The sequence below is a fragment of the Lutjanus erythropterus genome, chromosome 2, assembly GCF_056507025.1.
Source record: "Lutjanus erythropterus isolate fLutEry1 chromosome 2, fLutEry1.hap2, whole genome shotgun sequence".
Lineage (NCBI taxonomy): Eukaryota > Metazoa > Chordata > Actinopteri > Lutjaniformes > Lutjanidae > Lutjanus > Lutjanus erythropterus.
In genome coordinates this window covers 25936333-25963508 of record NC_139318.1, presented here as the reverse complement: position 1 = coordinate 25963508, position 27176 = coordinate 25936333, and the positions used below count along the sequence as shown (strand labels likewise).

At 37.1% G+C, this 27176-nt stretch overlaps 3 protein-coding genes across 3 annotated transcripts; all 3 read right to left on the bottom strand.

Moving 5' to 3' along the window:
- Positions 1-3451: 3451 nt before the first annotated feature.
- Positions 3452-9217, bottom strand: abhd14a (abhydrolase domain containing 14A). Its single transcript, XM_084734909.1, has 5 exons — positions 8783-9217; positions 7256-7536; positions 6935-7050; positions 6081-6316; positions 3452-4470 (listed from the first exon to the last, which is right to left on the bottom strand). Exons 2-5 carry the CDS (start codon positions 7516-7518, stop codon positions 4288-4290), a joined length of 798 nt encoding a protein of 265 aa, XP_084591035.1. The 5' UTR covers positions 7519-7536; positions 8783-9217; the 3' UTR covers positions 3452-4287.
- A 791-nt stretch (positions 9218-10008) lies between these two features.
- On the bottom strand, positions 10009-17484 carry hyal2b (hyaluronidase 2b). Its single transcript, XM_084734897.1, has 4 exons — positions 17298-17484; positions 14208-15187; positions 13350-13439; positions 10009-13267 (listed from the first exon to the last, which is right to left on the bottom strand). Exons 2-4 carry the CDS (start codon positions 15156-15158, stop codon positions 12878-12880), a joined length of 1431 nt encoding a protein of 476 aa, XP_084591023.1. The 5' UTR covers positions 15159-15187; positions 17298-17484; the 3' UTR covers positions 10009-12877.
- A 4250-nt stretch (positions 17485-21734) lies between these two features.
- tusc2b (tumor suppressor 2, mitochondrial calcium regulator b) lies at positions 21735-26640 on the bottom strand. Its single transcript, XM_084734885.1, has 4 exons — positions 26484-26640; positions 24486-24732; positions 22651-22771; positions 21735-22541 (listed from the first exon to the last, which is right to left on the bottom strand). Exons 2-4 carry the CDS (start codon positions 24632-24634, stop codon positions 22476-22478), a joined length of 336 nt encoding a protein of 111 aa, XP_084591011.1. The 5' UTR covers positions 24635-24732; positions 26484-26640; the 3' UTR covers positions 21735-22475.
- Positions 26641-27176: the final 536 nt, after the last annotated feature.

Below are 27176 nucleotides of genomic sequence, written 5' to 3'. Positions count from 1 at the left end.
ACTCCACTACATTTCAAAAACAAATATTGTACTTTTGACTCCACTATATTTCTAGGAAGGTTGTTGTTACTTTTTGACTGAGCACATCGTTGAAATCAGCTGTTGCTGTTTTTTCTTTTCTAAAATGCAATTGGTCACATGCTGTGTTCCTCACAGAAGGAAACCAATCACAGTAGCTCCTCTCAAATGGGACTGATGTAAAAGTGGAAATACGTCCAGGCGCACTAACAAGAACAAGCAAACTCTCCCTCTTTCATTCAAACAAAAAGCGGTAATGGTGACGGCAGGAGAAAGACTAAATTAAATCTCAAGATGTTATTATAATTATTAATTATTCCAGGTAGCTTTTAAAGTTGGATTGTTTTTATTGGGGTGAAAAATACAGCATAATTCATGTATATACTGCCTCTGAAGCCAGAAAGAAATCTCAGTTATTTAACAGACTTGGAGAACTCCTTATACTTGCCTTCAATCTGCTTTTATGCAGTGATTTTAATACAATTGCATCAGAAAATGACAATAACTGTCCTTTTTGTTTTTGATTGTATTTCTATGCTGAAGTTTTTATAGGTGTTTCTATAGGCTTTGTGTAGCAGAGTGGTTCTACAAGCATCAGTGCATCATTAGATGGTTTCAGAGAGTTACAAGCTTCTGTAAATGCATCATGAAAACAATACAGCATGTATTGATATTAGAAAATGTACTTTGTAATTTGTACTTTTGAATACTTAAGTGTTTTTCTAAACATGCACTTTTGAATACTTAGGTATTTTTAAAACCAAGTACTCTAGTACTTTAACTCAAGTAAAATTTTGACTGAACAGCTTTCACTTGTAGTTGAGTAATATTTGACCAGGAGTATCTATACTTTGACTGAAGTACTGGGGTTGAGTACTTTGTCCACCACTGCTTACTGCATGGATGACTTGCTCACTGATGGCAGTGTTGATACCAGCTGAACTGCTGCTTAGTGTTCAGAGGGAGGTCGCCTGAATGCTCAGCTCTTCATTCTTGACAGATTTTTATATATAGATTTTAATACATACAATATATACTGTATATATACATATACATACCACTGTATAATACAGTATATATATTTACCAAAGAAAAAAAAGACATGATTCATTTAATTCTTTTAAAGTTTGTATGGTTTATGTCAATGAGGCACATAATTTTTCAACTAAGAGATTGCTACTAGCTATTTTACAAAATAGCCATATTTCTGGCCATGTATTTGTTTGAGTAATTAAAAACAATGCATTTCTGACATGGACAGGAGCTGACAGGCTGAATGACAGGAAAATGATAAAAGTATATTTAAAAAAAGAAGAAGAAAAGATGAGAAACCACAGCTTATGAACTACACTTTGACTCCCAGTAACAGCTAGCGGTTGCTGAGTAACTTTATCCATTATACATAGTCTACTGCTGACTGTAGATTTTAACTTACCCATATCACACAAACTCTGTGGAAAGGGTTTCAAAGTTTCACAGCGCTATCCTGGGTCCAAAAACTGAAGATACAACCCCACACAATCCCTAAACCAAAGGCAACTGTCTTGTTTTGTGTGACTTACCTAACCTCCTCATTAAGCTGAAGGGCGTGCTTTGGAGAGTCCTAACCAACCAAAACCACTGAAGGCAACGATACCAGCCAGAGGCAGACTGGACCAGTTCATTCTGTCAACATGCAAGAATAAACAAATGGCACGCTGTATGTACTCTACAGGTGTAACCAGTAAGACAATTAAAGGGACACTTATTTTCCTTTTATCTGTGGTGCTATTTATTTATCTTGATAGTTTCGGTGGGGGTGGATGACTTTTGGAGATATCAGCCATAAAGATGTCTTGCCTCCTCTAAATGTAATGGGACCATGACAGTTGATTTGTAGTGCTCAAAGCACCATAAAAATACATTTGAATAATTTAATTAGCAACGGTTTTCCTACAGTTTTCTTTCTTTATACTGGAAGGAAAGTATTAAAGTAATTGCTCACAACAAAGTCAGTGAATCATCTTGAGTAACTTGGCCATGAATTCTGGAAAGAGACACTGCTGTTGAATTTTTCAAATGTATGTTTTGGTGCTTTGAGCACCAAAAAGAAGAGAGAACGCAGATGTCTCTTCGGCCATCTCGAAAACTCTGCAATTCACACCAAAACTAGATGGATAATAATATGACGGGAAAATATGTATTTTTGATTTTGGGGTGAACTCTTCCTTTAAGAAAAAGTAAAAAGTTACCTGTTCAGTGTGCTCGTTTCTCTGTCACAACTATATCTGGCCATTTGTTCAGGTCACCAGGCATATATGTTAAAACTGATGTAACAGAAAAGTAATGGGATGCAACTTAATCATTACAGTATTAGTACTGTGGCATGATTTAAATACTGTTTGTTTGTTCATTTACTTTATATTACAAAAAAATAATATGTATATATTTATATAAGTGTGTGTGTATATATATACAGTTTCCTTTCCACAAACAAACAGACCTATCATATTGAAGTTCCAGGCTAAACCTTTTTATGTTTTTTAATTAGGCCTGTATTTTCTATTATTTGTATCTTCTATACATTTTTATTGTATATTATTTAAGATAATCAGAATTTATGTATGGAATAAGATGAAACACACTTTCTTGGTGTGTGTGTGTATGTGTGTAATGGGTATTCTATGTTGACAAGGTGCAAGTACTGTTAAGTATAAATATTAAAAAAGACTACATCAAGTTATTCTCCAGAATGTTTTCTATCTTGTAAAGGGTCAATGGGTGAGGAAATATTGATTTAGTAGTTAACCATGTTGCTGTATGAGGGGTGAAGAGAGTATTTACATCCTTAACATAAGGATAAGTAACAACAGCACAATGTAGAGGTGTTTCATTACAGTCCTTCATACAAAATGTTACTTAAAAGTAAAAAAAAAAAATACACTATTGAGTATCAAATGAGTAAAAGTACTACTGTCAGAGTGTTAATGTATTATTTAATATTTATTCATTCACTAACGTGTGCAGTGTTTTAATGTGGCAGAGACAATTTTAACTACTTTTGCGTAGTCTGACCTTCAACAATGCATCATATTTTGTAAACTGGTCATATTTTTGTATATAAAATCTTCCCACAATCTGAAAAGTAACTATAGCAGATAAAGATCTATGTTCTTTGCTTGAGAATTTCCATTTTAAGCTACTTAATGCTTGAATTGCACAGCATTCCAAAGGCAAGTATTGTATTTCTTTTACAATTTTATGCTTTTCACTCCGATACATCCACCTGGCATTTATGTGTATTTACATACAGCACTTAAGTAACTGTATTTGTTCTCAAAATAAGCAAATTAAAGGAAATTTTTACCAGCTCCAAAAAATGCACAAGGTGGATGTAAAAAGTAGTGTCACAAAAGTCACCAAAAGGCAGCAGTATGATAACCTTCCACACAACTTCAGTTCCCAAAACATGGCAGTTTATCAACTGAAACATACAAAACACACAATTTTTGCTTTTATTTTAAGCTATGTATTTATCTTATTTTAACTTTGTTTTTTGCATGATTGTCCAAACGTATTGCAAATATATTACATACAACTTTATAATCATTATATAAATAATTGTGAGCTATTTTCTTTCACCATTTTATATGGTCTATATTCTTTTATACATTTTTTTATTACAGCGTGTATTAACTGGTTTGCTTTTGTTGAGAACAGCATGGGTTTTCTTGGAAGCTGGAATGGTTGTTAGATCATCATCATATACAAATATGAGGTGAACAGAAGCTATTCAAACACAGGCTGCTGCTACATTTGCATATTTACAGTAACCTACATGTCACCTACAAAAATGGTAACAGTGAAGCAAACACATTCCATGGTTTTACATGCAGAGGGAGACATGAAACACATGAAACAAACCTCACCACTATAATACAAGTCTGAAGCTATTTTTAAAACCAGCTGAGGTGAACTTATTTTTGGATGACACTATGGGAAACTGAAAAAAATAATACATTTATAATGGAAACATCTGAAATACTGTTTTGACTGACACAACAAGATTTTACATGCCATTTTCCATGTATTAAAAACTACGTCCATGCCAATTTTCTTTGCTTCAGGTGACAACAATATGAGAACAATGTTAATCTTAGTACCTTTTAGCAAATTTGTCACCATACTAAACCGCTGATTAGATGACTACTGCTCCTCTATTTATGTTTTCCTTTACTTTCTCTTTCTGTCTTTCCTTCCATCTTTCACCCTCCTCTTCTGTCGCACGTCTCACTTCAGTTTGCTGAGGAAATCGATCAATCCTTGGTGAAATTCTCGGGGTTTGTCCATGTAGCAGGCATGGCGGGCTCCTTCTAACTTTAGGACAAAGTGATGTGGAAGTTGTATGAGGTTCTTGTGGGACTGGGCGCCCAGGTTTGTGTCCAAGGCTCCGAACACAATCAGAGTGGGAGTCTGAAAAAAACCACAATGTAAACAAAAGTTTTCACACATGTATAGACCAATATCAGCGTGCAGGTGGAATAAGCGATTCTGGAAAAAAGATAGTTGATTGAGTCTCATTCCCAGGTTGTCAAATAGTGACAATTTGTGTTTTTTGTTGAGTCTCAGTGTTTTGTTGAGTGGCGCAGTCTGAGCCACCGACCCAAAATGCCTGTACATGAATACCTGAGAATGAGCCTCAACAGTCAACTAGGATTGTTTACCCCACCTTCAGATCTAGTTTCAAATACAACCGCAATTTTGATTTTTCTTCCACTTTCAGTTCATCTATTTGTGATCGTTCAGGCATTGCTCAGTCCTCTATAGCCCATCTCCAAAAGACACAAAATGCAGCAGCGAGGCTGTTAACAAATACTAGTCGCCAGTTGTACGTCACACTAGTTCTTGCCTCTCTTAATTGGCTTTCAGTAAAACACAGAATCAAATTCAATTCCCCCTCCCCTCAAACCCCCTAACAGCCAGATAAGTCTGTGTGGTCACAACAATTAGGCAGGTATGTGGATGTCTGCCCACAACCTCTGATGACAAAAATTACATCACACAGACCCCAGCGGACCCTCATGCACTTACCAGCTTAATCGAACGTTTTAAAAAGTGTTTTATGTAAGTATATATATAAAGATAAAAATGACAAAAATGACAAATGCCCATCATAAGTTACGATAAGCAAAAGTAGATGTCTTACCAGCAGTCAGCAGCAATCATTTACGTTCATGAAGTGATAACCAGCAAATGTTTGCCCTATTAAATGGTTTAATCGGTAAAATATTTATCAGTTAGTAACACAAACGTTTTATTACTGAAACAGTTAAATACTGTATCAATTAGTCAATTGACAGAAAATTAGCCAGTTACTATTATCATGATGAATTAATCATTTAAGCAATTTCATTTTCTTGCAGAAATGCAAAACATGTCCTTATTTCAGCCTCTTATTTTTGAGGATTTGGTCCTTCCTGGTTGTCTTAGGGGACAGTAATGTAAAGATCTTTGGGTTTTAGACTGTTAATTAAACAAAACAAGCAATGTGAAAATGTCACCTTGAACACAGAGCTGTATAACCTGCACTGGTATTTGAAGAGACATGTTAAATTCTTTCAACTTCTTCTACTCTGCCCCCGGGGGACAGAGGGAGCACCAGGTCAACAGTATATAGAGGTCGTAAACAACATCTGAAAGCTCTGAACCTGAAAATTAATTTTACATGCAGTTCAGCTCTGTGTAAAGACATTCTAGTCAAACACCTGTAATAAACATTGTGTCTTGAGTGTCATGTGAATTTCTTGAGAATTTCATCACTAGGAACAACTGTTAGCACTAGGAAGCTTTATGAATACGGCAGTGTTAGTTCAATAAGGGCCTACAGTTCGCTGATGTCCGAGGGCCCCCTAGTGGGTTCATCTGGTCATGCCTTGGTGGAATGTATTCCCCATTAAAGGCACAGTTCACCCAGAGACGAATGTCACCAGTGAAGTTTGTTTACTCACATGATTCATAAAAACACCATCATGTCTGCTTTGCTGCTTTAATATATTAATCACCACAATATTTATGTCCCTCACCTGAATATTTTGGTACTGCTGCGGAGTGTAACTTCGGGTACCGACTGGTGCTATGGGGATGAAGCCATGTAGCTGAGCGTTGTTCTTCATGAGAAAGGGGATGGAGTAATGTCCACTCATAGAGGGGCTCAAAAGCACTGCTACCCTGACGCCCAAAGACTCCATGAACCTTGAAAGAAGGTCCACCCGATTCTGGTCTGTCTTCAGAGCCTCTGAGTCCGGCGATTTTCCGTACCCTCCAAGAAGAAGATGATGAACATTTAATGGAATAATGCACACGGGCTGATTAAACCTCTGTATGATTGATATGTCGTGGAGCTGTGCTGAGAGGTCAGCAAACTCTGTGTACTAATTACACATTTCAAGCCTTGTTTGAGTTGATATATCTTGATATCAAAATATATATTTTAAGTCCTAAACTGTGACAAATACATATTCATCAAAAATGTCGAGGGCAGCACAATAAACTTAATAAAAAAATATTTTCATTGTGATCTTCTTTAAAGGAAGACAAAATATCAATACACACCACAGATAAATAAGATACCCTGTACCACACATAAGCTACAAAAAACATCCTCACATATAAAACTACACAGCAAAGAATAAAACGCAGCATAGCACACATGATAACCCAGTCTGAACACTGCAAACCCACTGTATACTGCTGTATTTCTACTTTTAACAATATATAAATGATTAGTTTTTTCATCTCAGTGACCGTATCATCCATAACACAACACATTTCTGTGGACACCCTTCATACATATCATAATGAAAGTAACTGTGTATAATCTAGTTTTTGGTGATATCATCATCATTTTCTCTAACATTAGTGCTAATTATGTGCCTACCTGGCAGGTCCATTGCTAAGGCCTGATATCCGTTAGTTGCCAGAAGAGCCATCGTACCAAGTTCTTCCCAGGTTTTGGATGTGAAAGCCTGGCCGTGCAGAAGGACCACTTGCAGCCTGCAAAAAGAAATCACTTTGGTTTGACGTCTGAACAGCAGGTTTCTCTTTTTTCTATAAATAGCACAGGCCTGGCAAATATAGCATGTTGCAGCTGTGGGTCAGCAGCTAACAAGCACTTATCAAATGACCATCCTCACTGTCTGCTGTGTTCACTCTCTCAGTTCTATTATCTTCCAAAATGTCCAAAGTTGTGTCAGCTGACCTTGGCAGTATCTGTCGTCCAGCTGCATCAACAGGTAAAGCTTCTCTGAAGAACAGCGGAGGGTCCCCAGGTAGTTGTCCAGTGCGGATGGACACGTTGATGGTCGGAAGCGCAGGAGGAGGGGTGGCCATAAGCCCCATTCTTTGAGCTTCTAGAGACGGCTCCATGCTGCCCTGGCGAATGGATGGCAGCAGCAGGTACAACAGTAACGTGGCCAACAACACCAGGCCCAGAACAACCAGACGATTACGCAAGAAATTCATTTCATCAAGATGAACGATCTAGAAAAAAGCAGTAGACAGTGAATTGTCTGAGAACCCATCATACTGATCTTGAACATTTCTGTTTGACAGCATCATAGAAACTGCCCTGCCCATCCATAAAAACTGCTGTGGTTCAGTCAATGAGTCTTTGGTTTCTAGATGTATTTACATAGTTTTAACCATCATTCTTATGACAGACTCATCAACTGTATGCTGAAATAATGAGGAGCAGCAACAAATGTTTCATATGCACTTATGTTACCACAACTTCACACTGACTCTGTGTACATGGCAGCCCAGCAGCGCCTCCACCTGCTGATGACAGCAAGGACATTTGAACCATGGCTTACAGGATGCTAATTGAATCTAAACTCACCTTCTACATTTAATGTTTTTATGTTTTTTTTGTGGGGGTAATGTAAAAACAACAACAACAACAACATCAACAACAAAAAAAGACCATTCTGTCTGTCTATATATGTTCGCATATGTTCCCCCTCCCTTCTTGTTCTGGAAAGACATAGAAAAGAGAGAGAAATGAAAAAAAAAAGAGAGAGAAAAAAAGTGTACATACATATACATATACATACATATACATACATATATATATATGTACACACATATATATATATATATATTTATTTATATGGAACTGCCAGGGGTCCTTGAGGAAGTCTCTGGTCTTCAGTCTTAAGCAAAAAAGACACTAAATAATTTCGATGTAATGCTATCCATAAATAACACAGTGACAGCACGTGTACCTATTTTGGTCATGGATTTCATACACTTTCTGTGATATAGCATCTAAAATAGAAATTCTTACCAGCTGAAGGACCCTGGCACAAAATACATTGGGAACGATACTGTGATCTAACAGTTTGACAACCACTGGCCTAGACAGTTTGGTTTTTGGCAAATAAGGTCAAATTGTCCCACACCATTTAAATCAAAGCATAGACAAAAATCCCGGCTCACAATGCCTGAGACAGTGCGTTACAACAGGAGGTGGTGTAAATGGTTAATCAGGCAAGTATGTTAGATGGCTGTGCAAAGAAACAGAATTAATGCAGAAAAACCAAAGATATGTAATCAGTTAGAGGAAAGAGGACAGATCTATAGTGCTGAAGTGAAAAAAAAACACAGGAAGCTCACGAATGTAATTTCAGCCAAAATATGCAAGAAAGCTAACATTAGCACGATGTGTCGCTCCTCCACTAGCTAAACCTCAGTATGATGACAGGCTGCAGCAGCAGAGGAAACATACCAGCACACAGGAGATGACTGTTGGACACGTTCACTGACAGAAGGACGAGGCTGTCCGCTTTATCCTCATGTCTTCTGCATTGCTGGTTGCCAGTGATGGGAAATATTGCTGAAAGACTTCAAGTGGAGGCTGCTGATAGCTAGCTTTTCAAACTGAGAGGAAAAAAATAGCCCTATTTATTATACAGACTATGAGTTAGCCAGACGGTAGCTAAACATTTTTTTTTACTGACAAGACGCTACCTATTCAGCGCTACTGAGAGAGAAAACTTTCCATCGATCATCAATAAAAACTGGATACAGACTATTACGCAAAAAAGTCGAGTAATGCAAATAAAATGTTATGAACGTAACCGTTGGATATCAAATCAACCACGATCTAAATCGCTTGTTCCTCATCGGAGCACATTATGAGCTGCACAAAACAACAGCAAGCTCAACTACGTCATTTCCTTCTGAAGCTGCGCTCTTTTCTATACTTTTTCTCTTCTAATGCTAGTCATTATTTATTTATTCATTTATGTAAAGATTTCTATTCAGTTTTATATTATTATTTAATTTCCATCTTATTTCGAACATTTGTTTGCCACTAATTACTTTGATTTTTGTTTTTTATCCCTTATGTTGGGAATATTTATTTGATTTTTTTTTTTTTTATCAGCTCCTTGTAGCGTTAGGTGCATTGTTGCATGACTGACGATGTATGTACATTTTTTTGTTAAAACGTTTAAATAAATGCATTAATGAATAAATAAGTAAATGCATCTGTCACATAAATTACACAAACCGTTTCTCTTAAAATAATGCACGTTTATCCTGTAAAAATGTTTTAGCTATGAATACTTTGAGAACTTTTTGTAAAAATACCATGAAATTTAAAATATGCGATGAACTTTCCTCAAAGAACTTTACATCCTGATTTTAAAGATACATTTGTGCTGTTTGGTGTCAGGAGGGATATCCTAAACTTTGCCAACACGCTTTTAATTTTTGAAGAGTACCACATTCATACCAGAAAATTCTCATTTCACTATATTTAATACTGCTTGGTATCTATCTGGATACCCTTAAACTTCAGAACTCAAAACTGCAAGGCCATAACAACTTCTTTCTTTGAGCATCATGCATACCTTCTTTTTTTCTCTTAAACTTGCTTTGTTATGGATTTTGAATAGCATATGTACTGCTTTTTGCTGTATATTAAAAACAGATCAGTGTAAGTCAGTATATTTTTAAATTCTTTTAATATTTTTGCACAAAGAGTAAACCTGTGTTGTTAAATGGATGGAATCCCAGCAGATTACAGTCCCCAGAAAACAGAGAAACAGAAAAAAATACATTCAAGTTCATTTTTAAATAATTAAATTTGCTGATCAAAAAAGTGAATATTAAATGTTATCAAATACAAAACATTCTGATTTTTTTCAGATTTGGTTTCAAGCAATAACGTCAATACATTTAGACAGAAAAAGGCTTGTAAATTATTATTATTGAAGCTGTTTCTCAAACAGAGAGGTGTCGTGGCACAAAATTAAGGTTAAAAGACTGCATACATTTTAGATTTTTTTTTTTTTTTCATTTTACCCTCCAGGTAGCCACAGATTTCCACTGCTTTCAATATGGTATGAAAGTGAATTTTCAGAGCCTAGAAGTTAGTTTGAGGTTTAAGGTAATTCATCATCCTCACCATACACCATGCAATGGTATTCAATAAAGTTCAAAGTCTTGCATTGATATCCATACTGATGTACAATAAATTAAAAGCAATGGCTGCCTGAAAGATGAGAAAGACATTAAAAAAAACACTGTATGCCTTCAAAAATGGCTGGCAGTATGTCTACTGTACTTGATGTAAAAGGGCTAAAACAGCAAAAACAACTGGTTTATAACTGTAAATGGTGATCTTTGGCATCAACTTTAATAAAAATAGTAGAATGGAGTAGAATCTACATCATACATGGGTGACATCTTCTAATTTTGTACCACATTAATTCTAGTCTCACTGTGTTATACCTGGTTTTCTAAATCTGATTATGTTCACAAGTCTTTGTTCTAACACAACATCAGATTTTGTCATATACAAATACAATATTCTTACAATGCAACTGATTTGGAAGCCAAGGTATAATAATCATAGAAGCACTCATTCACAGTGGAACATATCTCAAGCATGACACATTAAATGGAAAAATATTATACTGTAATGCACCGACAGTACATCTTAAAGGCTTCTGTATCCAGCGACAGAACATAATTTCCTTTCTCCAAAGTTGATTAAAGTTCGATCCACCTCAACGAAAAAGTAGTTAAAGTGCAGTATTTTTAAGAAGTTTGCAGCATACAGAAAATGTGCTATTGCAATACTATCTGTGTAATTCTCAGTTTTTGAGTCTGTGAAAAACACCACAACCTAACACTTGCTCTCTGGTATCATAACTCATTTTAGGTAGCTAAATGCCATAGAGAATAAATACAGAACCTACAGTATAAATATGAAACTGCTCAGCTAGCTTCAGTCTAGCAAATATATTTACTTCGCAATTGACTAACATGTAGATGTAGCTACAGTAGTTGCTATCAATGCAGTGTCACTGGCAGGAACACTGACACAAACTGCTGTGCAAGGAAGTCAAACTACACACTGAAAAACAAAACAAAACAAAAAGAACAACTAAAAGTGTACAGAGCCTGACCAACACTTAAATTTCTGAGGCTAATATAGATATTTCAGAGTTCAAAAAACTAAAAAAAACATCAGTCCGCCATATATTTTTAACATAAACACAAATATTTTCAAGAGTATCCCTAATATTTGGTTATTAAAGGATTGTGGCCAAGACATGTACCGAACGTAACATTACAAAAATAAACATGTCTTTGGCATTTCCGTACCAAACATTTCATGTTACTTTTTAGCTGACAGATAAATAAGATCAATTTATGTGGGACAAGTTCAAATGGGTAATGATTTGTTGGAGTCTAACTGTGTATCTGTACCATTTCTACTGCTAGTATTTGGTAATGCTGTCTGTTTTCATGAAAATTAACAAAACTTTGGCATGCTGGCTGCTGAAATTTTACTTTCTGACATGTAAAGTGTAACTTGTTTTCACAGTGATATCTATGTGAATTAGAAGACATAATTTCAAACAAATGGTAACATTATTCTTTTCTTTACAGGTTTTTCCACGCTTTCATTTTTAAATACAATTTCTTTGTTAATAAAAAAAAACAAACTGGTAGGCATATGGAGTTAAAATCAGTATGAAGCACTGTGCCCAGCAGAGGGCTGAGATGAACAAACTCAATAATCACATATTGTAAACAAAGGCAACCATAAAAAAGAGCACTTCCTAGCCCAGGTAAGGCACAATTTTGAAGTGAAACAGGCAGGTCCAGCCATGTTGTTTCTACGAGCTAGAGAAAAACAAAGAGATTTAAGAATCCATTTGTCCTTATCACTGTCTGGCATAATGCACTGTATTTCATTCAAGAGGCTCACAACACATGAGGCTATAGTGTAAATGGGCATCAATATACAAATGCAAAATGCTTAATGTTGTTTTGTTGTAATGCTCCAACAACTTGTCAATACTGTAAGGGGCATCACATGTACCTTTCTTCCACTTCTTATGTTGTTCTATTGTGTCCATCATTAAAAAAACTTTTTAGGTTAATCAGTCTTTTTATAAGGCATTATATCCTCTGTGGTAACAGATCCACTATTACACTTTCGGCCCACTGATAGTGTACAGGATCTCCTCACCTTTAGATCAAAAGTTCGGATTTTTGACATTATTTGATATTAGTTAATGACCACTTGAAATATTGATGGATGGACATTAGCTCCAGGAGGCAGACCTGAGGTTGGAGCTCTGCCAGTGCAGCTTTTCAGACACAAATGTTCCTGTCAGAGGGGTCTATGTACTGGGATAAAACTCTCCAGTCATACTGGGAGCTCTCTGGTGACAGGACTGACTGTCTGCTGCTGTCAATGCACCAGTATCACTTGTGCACAGAAACTTACCACCTTTTTGTTGAGCTGTCCTTTTCAGGGCTGGCAGAAGCAATGCATAGTTTGGACTTCTCAGTTTCCTCAGTGTAGCAGAGTGAGGAGTCCTAGTGGGAGTAAAAGGCAAAGGGGCCAGGTCCCGAAGACAGAGGAGGCTCTATTCTGCCCTTTTTCTTTCTGAGCACAGGCCTCACCCCTGTACCCACTGTAGCACTGGCACTGGAAGTGTGTGCGGAAAAAAGCCAGCTCGGCTTGGCCAGGAGCGCCTGTAACCTTCAGCTGGCCACCCTCACGAACGATGCTGTGCGTTACATGGCTGAGATGCAGGTATACATCCGCGTCTGGTGTTTTGCGTAGACAGCGGCCGTGGGATTTACACACCACCCGACTGCAATGTTCTGCTGCTGTGGACACATTGAGCAGGTACCGGCCCAGCGGTCCCTGAAGATACGCATTTAGGGTGGAGCAGCTGGCCTGTGAGCAAAAAAGCAAGGATGTTAGCCCCAAACCACTGAACACTAGAGCATCAAATAAGTAGAGAGGGTCTGACACTCACACTACTGCTTGCATAGGAGGTATCCCCCCAGAAGATTACACCTGCAGCTCCGAGTGCAACACTCTCACCAATGGTGGAGACCAGATCTGTCTACAAGACATTTACACAAACAGTTCAGCACATGCATACAACGAGGGAAACATTACCACAGAGAAAATCAAAAGGACTAAAGTAAATGTAAATTACTAAATACAGATTTAAACCGACAATAAGAAAATACACTTTTAACAAAGTATGATTGTTAACCTGTACTTTATCTAACCTTCTCATGGCATTGACAGTGATGTTACTATAGTGTCATGCATAGTCAAGGCAGAAACAATACTTAATCTTGCTGATTTTAGTGATTTAATTCACTGCTACTGAGGCATTTACGCACTACAAAAAACTCAAGGTACGATAATACCAAAAGTCCACGATCCAATATTCATTGCTATATTAATTAATAAAGTGAAATGATTACTTGAAAAATGTCATTTTAAAGTGCTTTTGCTTTCCTTCTTCGATAAAGTAAAATAACATAAAACAGAACTAGCCAGCCATGACCTAAGCATGTGCAAAAAAAATTGCATGACTTGTCCTTGGCAATGCATGCTTGAATCATGTATGGATGATTGCAAAACAAAAATAATGCAACAATTAGTAGCAGTCCTGTTATAAAATAACAAAAAAATAAATAAAATAGGAGATATCATCACAGTCCAGTATCAAGACATTTTTTACTTGCAATATCATATATATGTTGTTACATCCCTACTACAAAGACATTTCTATCCTGCACATAATGTAACAACTGAACATAATGTATCTCTAAAGCGTCCTGAAATTGTGACTGAATAGTTGCTCTAACCAACTAACCTCAGTTAGGAGGGTCATCTCATTCATGTAAGTTGGGCGGGTATAAACAAAAACGGGACGTGCTAATCCATCACCAACAGATGCCAGGCGCATCGCCTCCTTAACCCTGTTTCGGACAAACAGGCGCCCATACTTAGTGGAGCTCAGTACAGAACCCATGTATATAGATGGGTAAAATGCTGTACACTCCATCCACAACCAGTTCAGTTGATCATTACGTAATGTCTCCACAGCAGGACAGCGGCCTGTGTAGTTCTTCAGGTCACTCTTGTAGTCATGGTTATAACAATCTGGAAACAGGTAGAAGCCCCACAGTTGATTGGGTCTCAAGTTCTTAGCAAGTTTCAGAGTCTCCAACATGAATTTGCGTGCTGAGAGCTCAAATTCTTGCTGTGCCACTTTTCCCACTTGTTCTGGAGGCCACTTGGGGTTCTTTTTGGCCACCATTTCACGGGACTTACTTCGATAGATATCTTTCGTGTCCCAATTCCGGATCCACAATGGGCGCCACTCCTCCCAGTCAATTACAGCCAAACCTTTTGCCTCTGGTTCACGAATATATTTTTGCAAACCTTCAGGCATCTTTTCATAGTGCTGAGTGAGACTGGCGAGCTGTGGAAGGCCTCCATTCACTGCAGTACCACCACGCTCATAATAGGGATACGAGCCGAGGCGCTCCTTATAGAAAATGGTGAGGTTCTGCCGGAAAAAGGCTTCATTGGGGGTTGCCACAATTTCAAACTGCTCCAAAGATAAAGTTACACGATGTCGCGGGCTACACTCTTGTGTTGGGGCATTCCAGGCAAGAAGGACTGGCTTCTTGGAATACAATGGCCATCTCGCCTGCTTTGTATCAGCTGAGCACAAGACAGTCCATGATGTAAAGAGAGTCAGAAGCAACCAAGGCAGCTGGCCAGCTGTGGTGAAGAGAGAGTGGAATAGAGCCTCCATTGTCACTGCTCACCTTCACTCCTCTTTCTCTAGAAAAGAAAAATAAAGTTGTTTTGTGAAATTCAGACAAAAAGAAAACACTTGAAATCCAAAAATTTGCAAATTTAAATGTCGAAAATCCTAAATACAAATAGGAAATCTTAACATCAACTTTGAGCTAATACTTTATAGAGTTTCAGGTGTAGAAAGATACGATAAGATACAATAAGATGATATAAGATAAGATTTATTAATCCCACAGCACAGAAATTCACTTGCTGTTTACAGCAGCTCCAGGAACAAAGGAAGAGGTAAAAAAGAGTGAGTGGGTTATAAATAAAAATACAAATGCAATAAAATTAAAATTGAAAACCTATATAAACAAACTATATATAAACTATAACTATGTACTATCTTATTACTGAAACAGATATATGGATAAATGTTCAGAATAAATTTCACATATGTTGTAGAACACACATGATGTGAAGCAATTTACCAATTGCACAAAAGTATCAGCAATGTATATAATAATAGTGCCCTGTAAAATGGATGACTACACAGAGATTTGGTTGCACAGCAGGAGATTCAGAGGACATTTGTACATTATGAACAGATATAATTACACAGGATGATTACACAGAAGAGATATAAAAGGATTTACTGTGTGAATATTTATGTATATAAGAACAGAGTAGAGCCAGATCAATGTATCAGTTAATGATACCTATTGTTAATGATATTATATTGTATTGTGATATGAGACTAGATATCGTGATAGATTTTGGATATCATTATATTGTGATATGTCAGAAGTGTTGTCTTTTCCTGGTTTTAAAGGCTGCATTACAATTAAGTGATGTCATTTTGAGAATTAACCAGACTGTTTCATCTGATCTATTATTCGCCTTTACTCACTTAGGCATTACATTCACATTACTGATGATTATTTATAAAATAATCTCACATTTTGTGAAAGCACCAATAGTCATCCCTGTAATATTGTTGCAATACAACAAACTTATTTTATCCCCTCAGCCACTTCCACCCTTTGGGGTAGACAACATATCAGTCACAACTTACACGATCAATAATTATCAATATTGACCGATATGAAACTTCACTATCATGCTAGGTTTTTCGGCTAATCACCCAGGCCTAGTATCAGTCACTCAATATTATATCAGTATTGGCATACAGGTTGTCTGCTATGCACCTGTACAAACACATAACATAAAGTAGTTTGTTTTTATTCCTAAGCTTTATAGGCAGCATTTTAACTATAGTTGATCCTTTTTTCTAAATGCAGGATAATATAAACGTATGTTTTACTCAATTAGTGTTTGTTTATTCATAATTATCTATAGTTATTAAAATCACTGCTGAATGTGTACAATTACAGTGCCCTGATACCATTTTGGACTATAACATTTGTTGTTTAACTGTAAAATATCCTGCTTCCATTACATATCTTTGTCACAAGTGTTTGATAACCACTTTTGAGTGTTTATATACATGTTGTGTATATTATATTCCATATAAAGAACATTGGCCAATATATCAATATTATAACTTTTTTAGTCCATAATATCAGTATCAACATTTGCCCTAATGCTATATATAAGGATAATTGTATTGTACTGTATTGTATACACAGTGTATATGGTAAAATAGTATATAGTGTAAGAGAGAGAGATAGATAGTACAAAATAGTAGTAATAGTAGTAGTTAGAGCGACATGATCTCATAGATTGATTGAGTGTGAGTGAGCACCATACATGTTGTTAGGAAAGAGTTACAGCGTAAAGAATAACTATATATGATGGCATGTCTTCGATAAATCGAGACTGCTTGTTACCATATTAGCAGTCAACTTCCTCATTGATTGACGCTGCATGAATCATTTTGCTTTGAAAATCAGTTGTGACAAGTTAGTTTAAGTTTGGATAGAACAAAATTTAAAACAAAAACTAAAAAAAAACGTCAGTTATTAACATTTAACTGCTGTTCTCTCGGACTACTTCTACTTCTTCCATCCACGAACTAAATTACCGTAAATTAAGCTAGCCAAATTAGCTAAAAGTTTCATTGAAACTAACTGACCAACATGCTAAGTTAGCTAACGTGTTGTTTCTTCTTCCCCATCCACTCCAGACTGACCTGTTCCGATGAAGCTGGGGACACGGGCTACTTCCACTCATGTAACCGTCAGATAAAATGCTTTTCCACGGCCCTGCCATGTGAAAAGTAACAGTAATAGTCCGCTCAATCCATGTTAATGATTAACAAATATGTCAGCAGCTACGGCTAACACAAATTGTAGCAGGGGGAGCGGTGATGACGAGAAAACCATTGAGTAACAACAGTTCACTGCATTCAGGTCCTGAGTAGGGGGGTTATCAATTTATGAAAGAAATAACTTGTCTTGTTTTATCGTCTGTCTTAGCCAAACATGGAATTTTAATTTAACACGATAGTTATTTAATACTTTTCCATGATCATAAACCCGCATGGCATAATTTTGAGGGTAAAATTACATAGCAGTGCCGCATAACCCCCCTTTAATTAAAACCGAAGTAGTCTGTTCTTCAAGCTCTGCTCTGAACAGACAGCAGAGGCAGGTTTCATTGATAAGAATCGAAGGACTAAAAATGTAGAATTTTGTTTTTCTTTTGTTTCTTATATTATATTTTATATTATTAACAAATTATTATTACACATTTAATATATAATGGTAATAATAATAATTAATGTAATGTTTTGCTATGTTATGTGGGACCATATTGTATTTGCATTTTCTATGACCATTAGTACTTCATTGATTGAGTTGAACTATCATTTGGCTTGTTAAAATAAACCAAAACCTGACGACCTGACCTCAAAGACATCATTTTAGTACTGAAAAGAGCTTTGGAATAGAATCAGATTCTCACATCTATTCTGGGGAGAGTCACTGGCTGTCATGTTATCCTTATATACATTTGAGCTTGAAGAGGAGGTTGCTCTGATGGTAACAACTTGTCCTCACTGTGCAAGAAAGACAGTATATCAAACGTTTATAGTCTACATAGGCAGAATTTAATATTTCTGAATCCATCATTTCACAATGTGTTAAAATAATGTCTCTTACCAGGAATCTATTCCTCTTTAAACTCCAGATGCACGTGGTTCAATCAAACTGTTCCTGTTGTTTAGCATCTGGAAGCATACAAGTCAAGCCAGCTTGTTACTCTGCTCCTTTATGATGATCTAGGGACAAAACCAATTTGCTCTGTGTTGAAATCCACCACTGACTAGTACTTAAATATCTAGCAGACTCCACCTCTGTTTGACCTCCATCCTAAAGACACGTGCAAAACAACTCACCACAGGTTTTTACCTACTTCTCTGACACCACCCAACTGAGCCAGATTTAAATCTATACTGTTAAAATTACATTGTTGTGATGTATTTGACAGGTAACACAAAATAAAATATTTTCAAGTGCAGTTGGTATTATCACTTTTGTTTTTAGATTTTGCCATCATGACTGAACTGAAAGCATTTGAATCCAATTCACAGCTTAAAAAAGGATTTCTGACAGATGTGGCTTAGGCCTACTCATGATCTTCAGGTGATGGCTGAGACAAGTAATAAAGTTCACCCCAAAATCTTATTTTTCCCCTGGCCTGTAGTGCTATTTATCCATCTAGATTTTTTGGTGTGCATTGCAGTTTTGGAGACATTAGACATAGAGATGTCTGCCTTCAATATAATGGGATTAAATGACCCTCAGCTTGTGTTGCTCAAAAAAATTAAAAAATACATTTGAAAAATTTAAGGCCATCACCATGTCAACCATGATAGCTGACATTCTCTGGGATGCAGTGAAGCAGTGATGTGAGAGACAACCCTGTACAAGTTCCAAAGTATGTGGTGAGTAAACATGACCCCTAATAGGTTAAATTTTAAAGATCCAAAATGGCAGACAGCGATGCTAAGCCAAAAGCAGTGTGTTGTGGAAAAATCCTGTCACAGCCCAGTTTATTTTTTATGTATTTATTTTTTGTCACATCATGTTTTTTTCTCATTCATTTGGGAAGGTGGTCCTTAGAAAAAAAAAAGAACTGTCAGAAGTTCTTGTTTTGTCTAATTGTTTCCAAAGTTTTTTTTCTAAAGAAAAACTGTTTGTAAGAAAGAAAAATAATTCACACATTCTTTTTAGTACTAAAGTAAGATGTTTCCTGTGAATAAAACCTTTCTTTGTGATTTCTTGTGTGCCCAGTCTTTTGTGAGCAAAGCCAGAGGTCTGGGTGGTTTGCTGAGTCAAATCTTTTCTTTTAAACCCAATACTGCAATTCACCTCATGGCCTTGAATATTATTACAGCTTTGGGAAAGTAAACAACTAAAAGTGATTGTGCTGCCATGTCTCCCCCAGACTCAGCTGAAAAAGGTACTTACCCAGAGGTAAAAAAGCACAAAGCCTCATGTAGAGTAAAATCATTTCATGGAAGCAATAAAGTGGAGTGGATTTTGGCACAGACGTCTTTATCCTCTGAGGAGAACAATATCACAGACAGCTTTATAGAAAACCCTTTTCCCATGAACAACACTGATAGCATTCACTTCCCTCCATCCCTCATTAGTGCGTGCACGCACACACACACTCACTTCACCTCCCGACAGTGGTTTGCATTGGCAACTTCCTCTGCAGGTGGTTAATTTAATCGCAGGTGGAGGTCAGGGGCATTATTTCCACTACATGGGTGAACAGGTTCTGTCAGTTCATTTTAGTGTTCACAACCTTTGCCAAAAAGCTGAATTGTCTGTTATATATAAAAGATGTGGCAAATAGTTATTACAAACTTGTCACATAAATGTTTCATAAAGTCACATCTGACTGATGAAAATCAATTTCCTCCAGAAACCTTCTTCACCTTCTTAGCATTTGAGTTTAGATTACTAGTGGTCCCTGTGGACAAACTCCAGACAGAGTAAGCATTACACAGGCTATCAAAAAATAAGTTTATCAAAAGAATTAGTCTTCACAAAGTCTTTCATCTTTGGAAATGGCACCATCAAGAACTTAAATTATTTAAATCACTACATAACATAATTTGATGTGGTTGAAATTAAATTATTACAATATTTTTTAAATCCAATGGCAAAATATGGTGTGCGTTAGGAGTTCATGACTCCCTTTAAAGCCAATGATTTTGTTGCAGCTATGACATGATGATGGATTATTTATCTCTTTGAACAAAGTGTGACATACACTTAGGTGAGCTCACAGGACAGGATTGATGATTGATAGACTTGATTGGGATTGCTGTTTTAAAGTTAGGGGAATGCTGTTTTAAAGTTAAACAAACTGTCTTGTTTCTATAAGTTTTTCCCACAACGCAGTTTTAACCTCTTAGACCAAAGTGTGGTTCTTTGGTCACATTACATTAAGTCTACAGGATATATGGTACATGAGAATGTAACCATTGAAAAACTCCCTAGTAAGTGGAACTCGAGTTAAAATTGTTTACAGAAACCATTGTTTTTAAAAAACAGGCATCAGCATATTAAATACCCACCACGTGTAAACCCACAGGTTGCTAAGAGTCCTTAAAGGAATAGTTCACATTAATTTAAGTGGGGTTGCATGACATACTTGTCCTCTGAATTACCTACAGTAGATAGTGGTCAACATGCCCCTGGTTTGGAGAAGCAGTGGGAGTACAGGTAAAGGAAGCTAAACAATGGACACATGTGGGCAGGGTCAGCATAAAACCACCTTAAAAAATATTAAAAAAATAAAATCAGTATCAGAGTAAGTGTATGCTACATTTGGAATTTTTTCACCGCTTTGCCTTGCCATCAGACCGGGTAGACCACCATTATTTAAGCCAAATATCACTCTTTCTTGTTTGCTCAGCCAGACGATCTATTACTGGAGAAATCAGTAAGTTTACCTCACTGAACATGGGAGTTTCTGGTCTACTGCTGCCTTGATTGGTTATTTGTTTGTGTTACTGTGTGACTTAAATGGTTGGTCTGGATTAACCAAAGTACTAACTAACCAATGGAGGCAGTAACAGACTAGCAGCTCCTGTGTTCTGCAAGTTAAAATGACGGGTTTTGCCAAAGTGATATCTGATGATATCTGACATATTGAACGGCTGTTCTACACATCAGATAACTTAATATATTGTTATCTTCCAAAAAGCTGTCTGACAGCAAGGTAAAGTGGTGAAAATATTCTAAACATAGTGTACACTTACAGTGATATATATATATTTTTTTACATGTTTTGTTACTGATCCTGTCTATAGCAGTTCCTTGCTTAGCTTCCATCACTGGTACTTCTGCTGCTTCTCCATACTGGGGCTGTATAAAATGCTACCTACTCTAATACTCTGACTAAAAACAGGTACCACAAACAATCCCACTTTAAGTCCAAATTCAGACTATCCAGCCTTCACCTGCAACATAATTCTAGATATTTTCAGTTTTATAAGCAATGATTATAAAATATGTCCATAGATTTTATTTCCCCTTTATGAAGTAAATGGACTTTAATATGCTGTTCAATTATAATGTATTAAAACAGAAAATACCAAGACACAGTATAGCATTTTAAATTGTAATTAAAAAACAGTTATAATAAATTAAAAGTGAAACATAGTATGCCAAAGCAGCAAAGGAAACAACAGGATCTCTTACTAGACTCACTGCTGCTGTGTACATGTGTGGCTCTGAGGTCATCGAAGCCAGTCCATCCAACATTTTATCATAACATGACATGAATCCACTTTAGATCTTGTGGGCCACTGATTGTCAACTTCCTAGGCTATTACTGATAAGCAGATCCTGTTCCATGCATAATAAAGCAAGTCATGATGGTGTCAAAAAGCTAAAGTGTGCACTTAAACTTTCCCACTCTAGATATGACCGTGGCAGAGGGAAGAACTGGTCACATTCTCCTTTAACTCCTCGAGGCTCAATGATTCACACCAGAAAACAATCTGTAGCAATAAATTCAGGACTCTGTCACATTTCAACCTGTGTCTGCACACACATTCACACTTACATGCATACAAACCATGATCTGTAAACTGAGCGGGTTATTTGCCAACCTGGCACCCTTCTAGATCTCCACTGGTGACCTATTTTGTGTCTAACTGCACACAAGCCAAAAACAGATCACATGCAGAGGCTCAGCACACATCGCATCAGCCTGTCCACATAAAGGGCATCAAATATATCAAGAGATCATGTGTTTTTAAAAGGTGGTTCAGGCTTCCAGCTGGAGGGGAAACCACAGGACGGAGTTGACACAGTGGACAGTCTGAGACTCTCCTCAGACATCATCAGGCTTCACAGAGGACAACTGGGAAATCTACATGGATGCAAGGGTGGTCCAGCTTTATAATTCCCTGGAAGGAAACAAAAGAGGTTTAGATTATTTGGCTTCAAAAAAAAAAATAAATAAGAGAATTACTGTTGCTGAGTAAAGCCCTGGTGTTCGGATTACAATGTCCTCACCTGAGGTGTTAGGTTTTTGTGAATCCTCTTCAGCTTGGCTTTTTTACGGCCATTTTTTGTCACAATTGTCTCTTCATAGAACTCGTGGGCCAAGTCACCATCTTCATCAAAGTACATAGAGCTGCAGCAGAGAGACAAATTAATTATCTGTACATACATAATGTGCCCCTTTGTATCCAATCCTACTAGTAAAATCACTAACTGTTGACAAAATTACAAGATATTCTACAGATATTTCAGGACTCTTTTTTTGTACTTTTTATGTCTGTAATGGATAGGAGAGCTGAAGGTATGACAGGAAATGGGGATAGAGTGGGGGAATGATGCACAGCAAAGGCCTGCAGGCAGGAGTCAAACCCACGGCTGCTGCACAGGACTCATAGCCTCCATACATGGGGTGTACATTCTACCAACTGAGTTACCCAGGCACCCCTTCAAGACTCATTTTATCTGTACTTTTAATCACACAATGTAGTGAATATGAAACATTATTTTCTCACATACTGTATTTGTTGTTAGCTGGTAAATGAGAAAGGCACAAAAAAATAGTTTAACAGCATGACTGGTCTATTTTTTCCCTGTACCACAAGTGAATATGGCAAGAAAATATGAAGATAATTTCTTATAATCTATATAAATGATATATGATAACAAATATACAAAATGATCTGATTCTGATAAATGATAAAACATGCATCCCATGCTAGTCGACCCTTTAATTTTTTTTTTACTCCTTTCCTTGCTGTTTTCCTGGAATTTCAATGCCCCCTGCTTGATGACATTTCAAAATCTGTCCAGCCACTATATTTATTCTTGCTGTTTGTGATTGTTGTTATTTTTAAGTATATACTCATTCTCCATATTTACCAGCTGTGTCTAAACAGAGAGTGGATGAATGCACTTCTGGTGTAAACAGCCAGGCTACTGCTTACGCAAGAGCTGGCATATGGCAGCGCTTCTGCCTCCTGTCTGAACCCAGCGTTCAGGTGTCAAACCCACAAGCATGTGAACATTAAAAAACTCCAACATAATTGTTTATGCTTTGGCTTTTTTTTTTTAACCTAAAATAGTGTAAGAAATCAAAACATTTAGTCAGCTGTCTTCCTGCGGGTAAAACTCCTGGTTTTAAAAAGTCAGGGGAGTATGGTAACGAAATAACAACTCAGTACAACAGTGGTGTACAAGAGGGCAGCTAAGACCACAACAGATCAGTTACAGCAGCACAGCACTATGCTTGTGTCCACTCCTGTCGAAACAAATGGAGAGGAATGAAAATAGAGTGGATACATATCCTGGATATTGGCTGAAGGAACAGAAATCTGATCTGACAAATCCGGGTTTATGGTATATTGTGCCAGAAGATGGTCAGAACTGTTGTGCAAACAACATGAATGTATGTCTCCATCTTGCCCAGTGTCAAAAACACAGGCTGAGTGTAAATGTTTGCCGATGTTTCATGAGCAAACAGAGGGACATCTCTTGATGGCCAGTCTTTAGAAAATCTTACAGACAAAGAGGACAGAAACCTGAAACTAATCTAAATTTGGCTATTCAACTCTTCCCAGTGATGGCAGAGTGAAATAGAAAGCTCACCTGTCTCATTCTGTCTCTAGGCTGCTGGAACCTCACACACAATTTGATTGCATTTACATTCTATTTTATATGTACCTGTTATTTCAATAATTGAATATAATAAACAAAAACATGCCTGCTTATACTAGAAACTAAGAGGAATATCAACATGAATAATTATTAAAACAGCTCAGGATATCTACTCAGTATGCCAACTGACATACTTGGAACAAAAAAGGGTATGATACTGAGGCTATATTTACCTTCGTCTAGTAAACACAAATGGCGTTGCACCTGGGAAACTTCGACCTCTTGCCAGTGACTGCTCATTTCCGTCTTTGGTGGGATCATCTGTGCTACCTGAGCCAGAAAAAGGCCAAAATCCTTTGGATTTGGAGCCGCTACCACCCATCTTCAGCTGCAGCACATTATTTTCTTGGGTCACAGGACTGCCAGTATTGCTACAGTGTTACTGTGCCAGATGAAATGTGACCTTCAGAACATGAAAACCTATCAAAAGTGACACAAAGAAGTGAGGAGTCATGTAATTTCACAAAATACAACACAAACAAAAACATTTTATAATTGAAGGACCAGTATGTAATATTTCTTGGCATCTAGGCAGTGAACTTGCAGATTGTTAACACCTCCCCTCTTCCTCCCCTTCCAAGCTTGTACGAGAACCAGCCAGCAACCTCCCGGGCTGAAAATTGAAGCCAACACAGAAGTTCCTCGAATGACCTCCTGAGGCTGGCTCCAAAAGGGAGTCAATCTCCATTGACTCCAATATTACAACATCTGACTTCGCAGTAGAAAATTTTTATAGCCTGGTAACAAAAAACATGATTTTGGTCTCCATAGCTACTCCCCGCTTTCATAACTTGTACGCAGGCTGAAGTTTTATATAACGCATATGTTTGAATTATATTAACCTTAAAGTTATGAACAATTAAAGGCATGCCCCTTTGAGTGACAGGTAAGTACCATAACAAGTGGCTATCTGCCAATTAGCCGCTTCATTTGGTAGCCTCAGCTCCACCCCCATTTTTGTATTAGCCAAGAGTTAGCCAAGTCAGGCACTGCCAAGATGGTGACAGGCAGAGGCACCGAACTGTGAGCTGCAAAACAGCCCTTCAAACACCTCTGGTTGATGTACGTAGGCATCACCCACAATTTATTGTACAGTCTATGAGACTAACCTACGTGGCTGCGAAACCGATGGAAAATGCCAAAGGTCGTATCTAAAGCCAGTGTTTGGTTTGACAGTTTTAGGCTACTGTAAAAAAAAAACCATGGTGGTCCAACATTGCAGCCTCTGTGGAAGAGGACCTACAACCTCTGTACATATGAACAGCTCATTCTGAGGTCATGAAAACGTAACAATTTTTATTTTCAGATAAATATACACTAATGAAAACATACTTTTGAATAATATCTGCCAATAAACCTACAGAAATCTTACAGACTGCACCTTTAACATCCTGTCTTTGATTAAAACAAACAGATTAACAGAACAAGTTAGTTACACAGTTATTGCTTTGAACCCAGTTTCCTGAATCAAAACAAATGAGTTACACTAAACTATAACATATGTGGATTTATAGCCACTAGCCACCTCAAAAAGATACTGTAATCTAGATGCCATTATTTAACATAGATTTTGTTTTCTAATTATATCTCGCTTACAGCTGACATGGAGGACACAGAACAGGAGACAATTAAAGGACAAGGCCCTGACTGATGTCGAGTCCAATAGGGTTATAATTCCAGTCATATGTCCATATGTCAAAATATAGCAGGCCAGTTACATGACAGTGCAACATTACAGTAACACAAAGCATACAAAAGTCGCAGATAAGACCATCCCTCTCCCATGTGCCATTATGCAATCAGGTAAATTTAGTAGGTAAAAATGCTGAATAACGTTAGTCAGCTTTGCTTAGAGTCCAGAAGGCTCGGTGACATTAGATTTACTGGGCAGCAGAGCTAATTTAGCTAGCTATCCCGCTAGTTTCGATCATTAAGAAACTGTCTCTGCCTGCGTTCGTGAAGACTGGCTGTTATGTTACTTTTTGTCCTGGCTGCTAACATTACCATTAGCCACAGACAGTTAGCTAGCACTCCGTTGTAGTTAGCATTAGCCAGGTCAACATGTTTCTATCTGGTTTACAAAATTACGTTTACTGACGCTGTCAGCGGCTAACGTTAGCTGCTCTGATCGCTGTCATTTGTCGCTTCAGTTTAGCTGGTTGAAAACATACCTGAAGAAGGGTTTGAAGAGTTCGCAGGTACGAAATGTTCTTTGATGAATTTGTCTTGGTGGTCTGAACAATCTGTAGAAGCAAACCCCTCAAAACACACAGCTACGCTAGCTGTTTATGCTAACTAACGTTCCTCTTCTTCGTCGCCTGTTTCCCCTAACGACCGGTAAAGAGATAATAATGAGCCAGCGCCCCCACATGGACAGGAGTGTGAAACTTGAAAACTGTGCAAGGAAAGACAGCAGCTAAAATGTACTGAGCAGGAGCAAAAACCTAATACAAACTTACTGCCTTTTAACTAGACATTGACATAAAGCACTATATAAATATATATGGCGAAAGCATATGATATCTCATACCTTTGTGTACTAACAGCTGTTTTTTTTGATTGGGGGTGGGTCCCTTAATTCTAAGAGAAATCATAACTATTTAACACATCACAAAATACTATTACAAGTAAAGTACTGCACTGAAAATGCTTTTTATGTAAAATTATGTAAGTGCAATCAGTAAAAGTGCTCAATGGAAATGTCCACTGTGACACTTAAAGTAGGTCTCTTATATATCATATCATCAGATTGATATTACTCATGCATAAATGTAAAGTCAGGATTTTACTCTTGTAGTGTAATTGGTTGATTCTGACTGTTTTGATCATTATTTTTATTATGCATAAATGTGCTTAATTATTTT

Bases quoted from the DNA above. Each gene is read 5' to 3' on its own strand.
- hyal2b (XM_084734897.1), bottom strand. From the start codon at position 15,158: ATGGAGGCTCTATTCCACTCTCTCTTCACCACAGCTGGCCAGCTGCCT. The intron at 13,440-14,207 runs GTTAGTTGGTTA...AATGTCTTGTAG, and splicing joins AGATGACCCTCCTAACTGAG to ACAGATCTGGTCTCCACCAT. The intron at 13,268-13,349 runs GTGAGTGTCAGA...TTTTGCTCACAG, and splicing joins CCTCCTATGCAAGCAGTAGT to GCCAGCTGCTCCACCCTAAA.
- tusc2b (XM_084734885.1), bottom strand. From the start codon at position 24,634: ATGGGTGGTAGCGGCTCCAAATCCAAAGGATTTTGGCCTTTTTCTGGC. The intron at 22,772-24,485 runs GTAAATATAGCC...TCTCTGCTGCAG, and splicing joins TTTGTGTTTACTAGACGAAG to CTCTATGTACTTTGATGAAG. The intron at 22,542-22,650 runs GTGAGGACATTG...GTTTCCTTCCAG, and splicing joins ACAAAAACCTAACACCTCAG to GGAATTATAAAGCTGGACCA.
- abhd14a (XM_084734909.1), bottom strand. From the start codon at position 7,518: ATGAATTTCTTGCGTAATCGTCTGGTTGTTCTGGGCCTGGTGTTGTTG. The intron at 7,051-7,255 runs GTCAGCTGACAC...TTCTTTTTGCAG, and splicing joins GGACGACAGATACTGCCAAG to GCTGCAAGTGGTCCTTCTGC. The intron at 4,471-6,080 runs GTGAGGGACATA...GGTTTTTTTCAG, and splicing joins AGCAGTACCAAAATATTCAG to ACTCCCACTCTGATTGTGTT.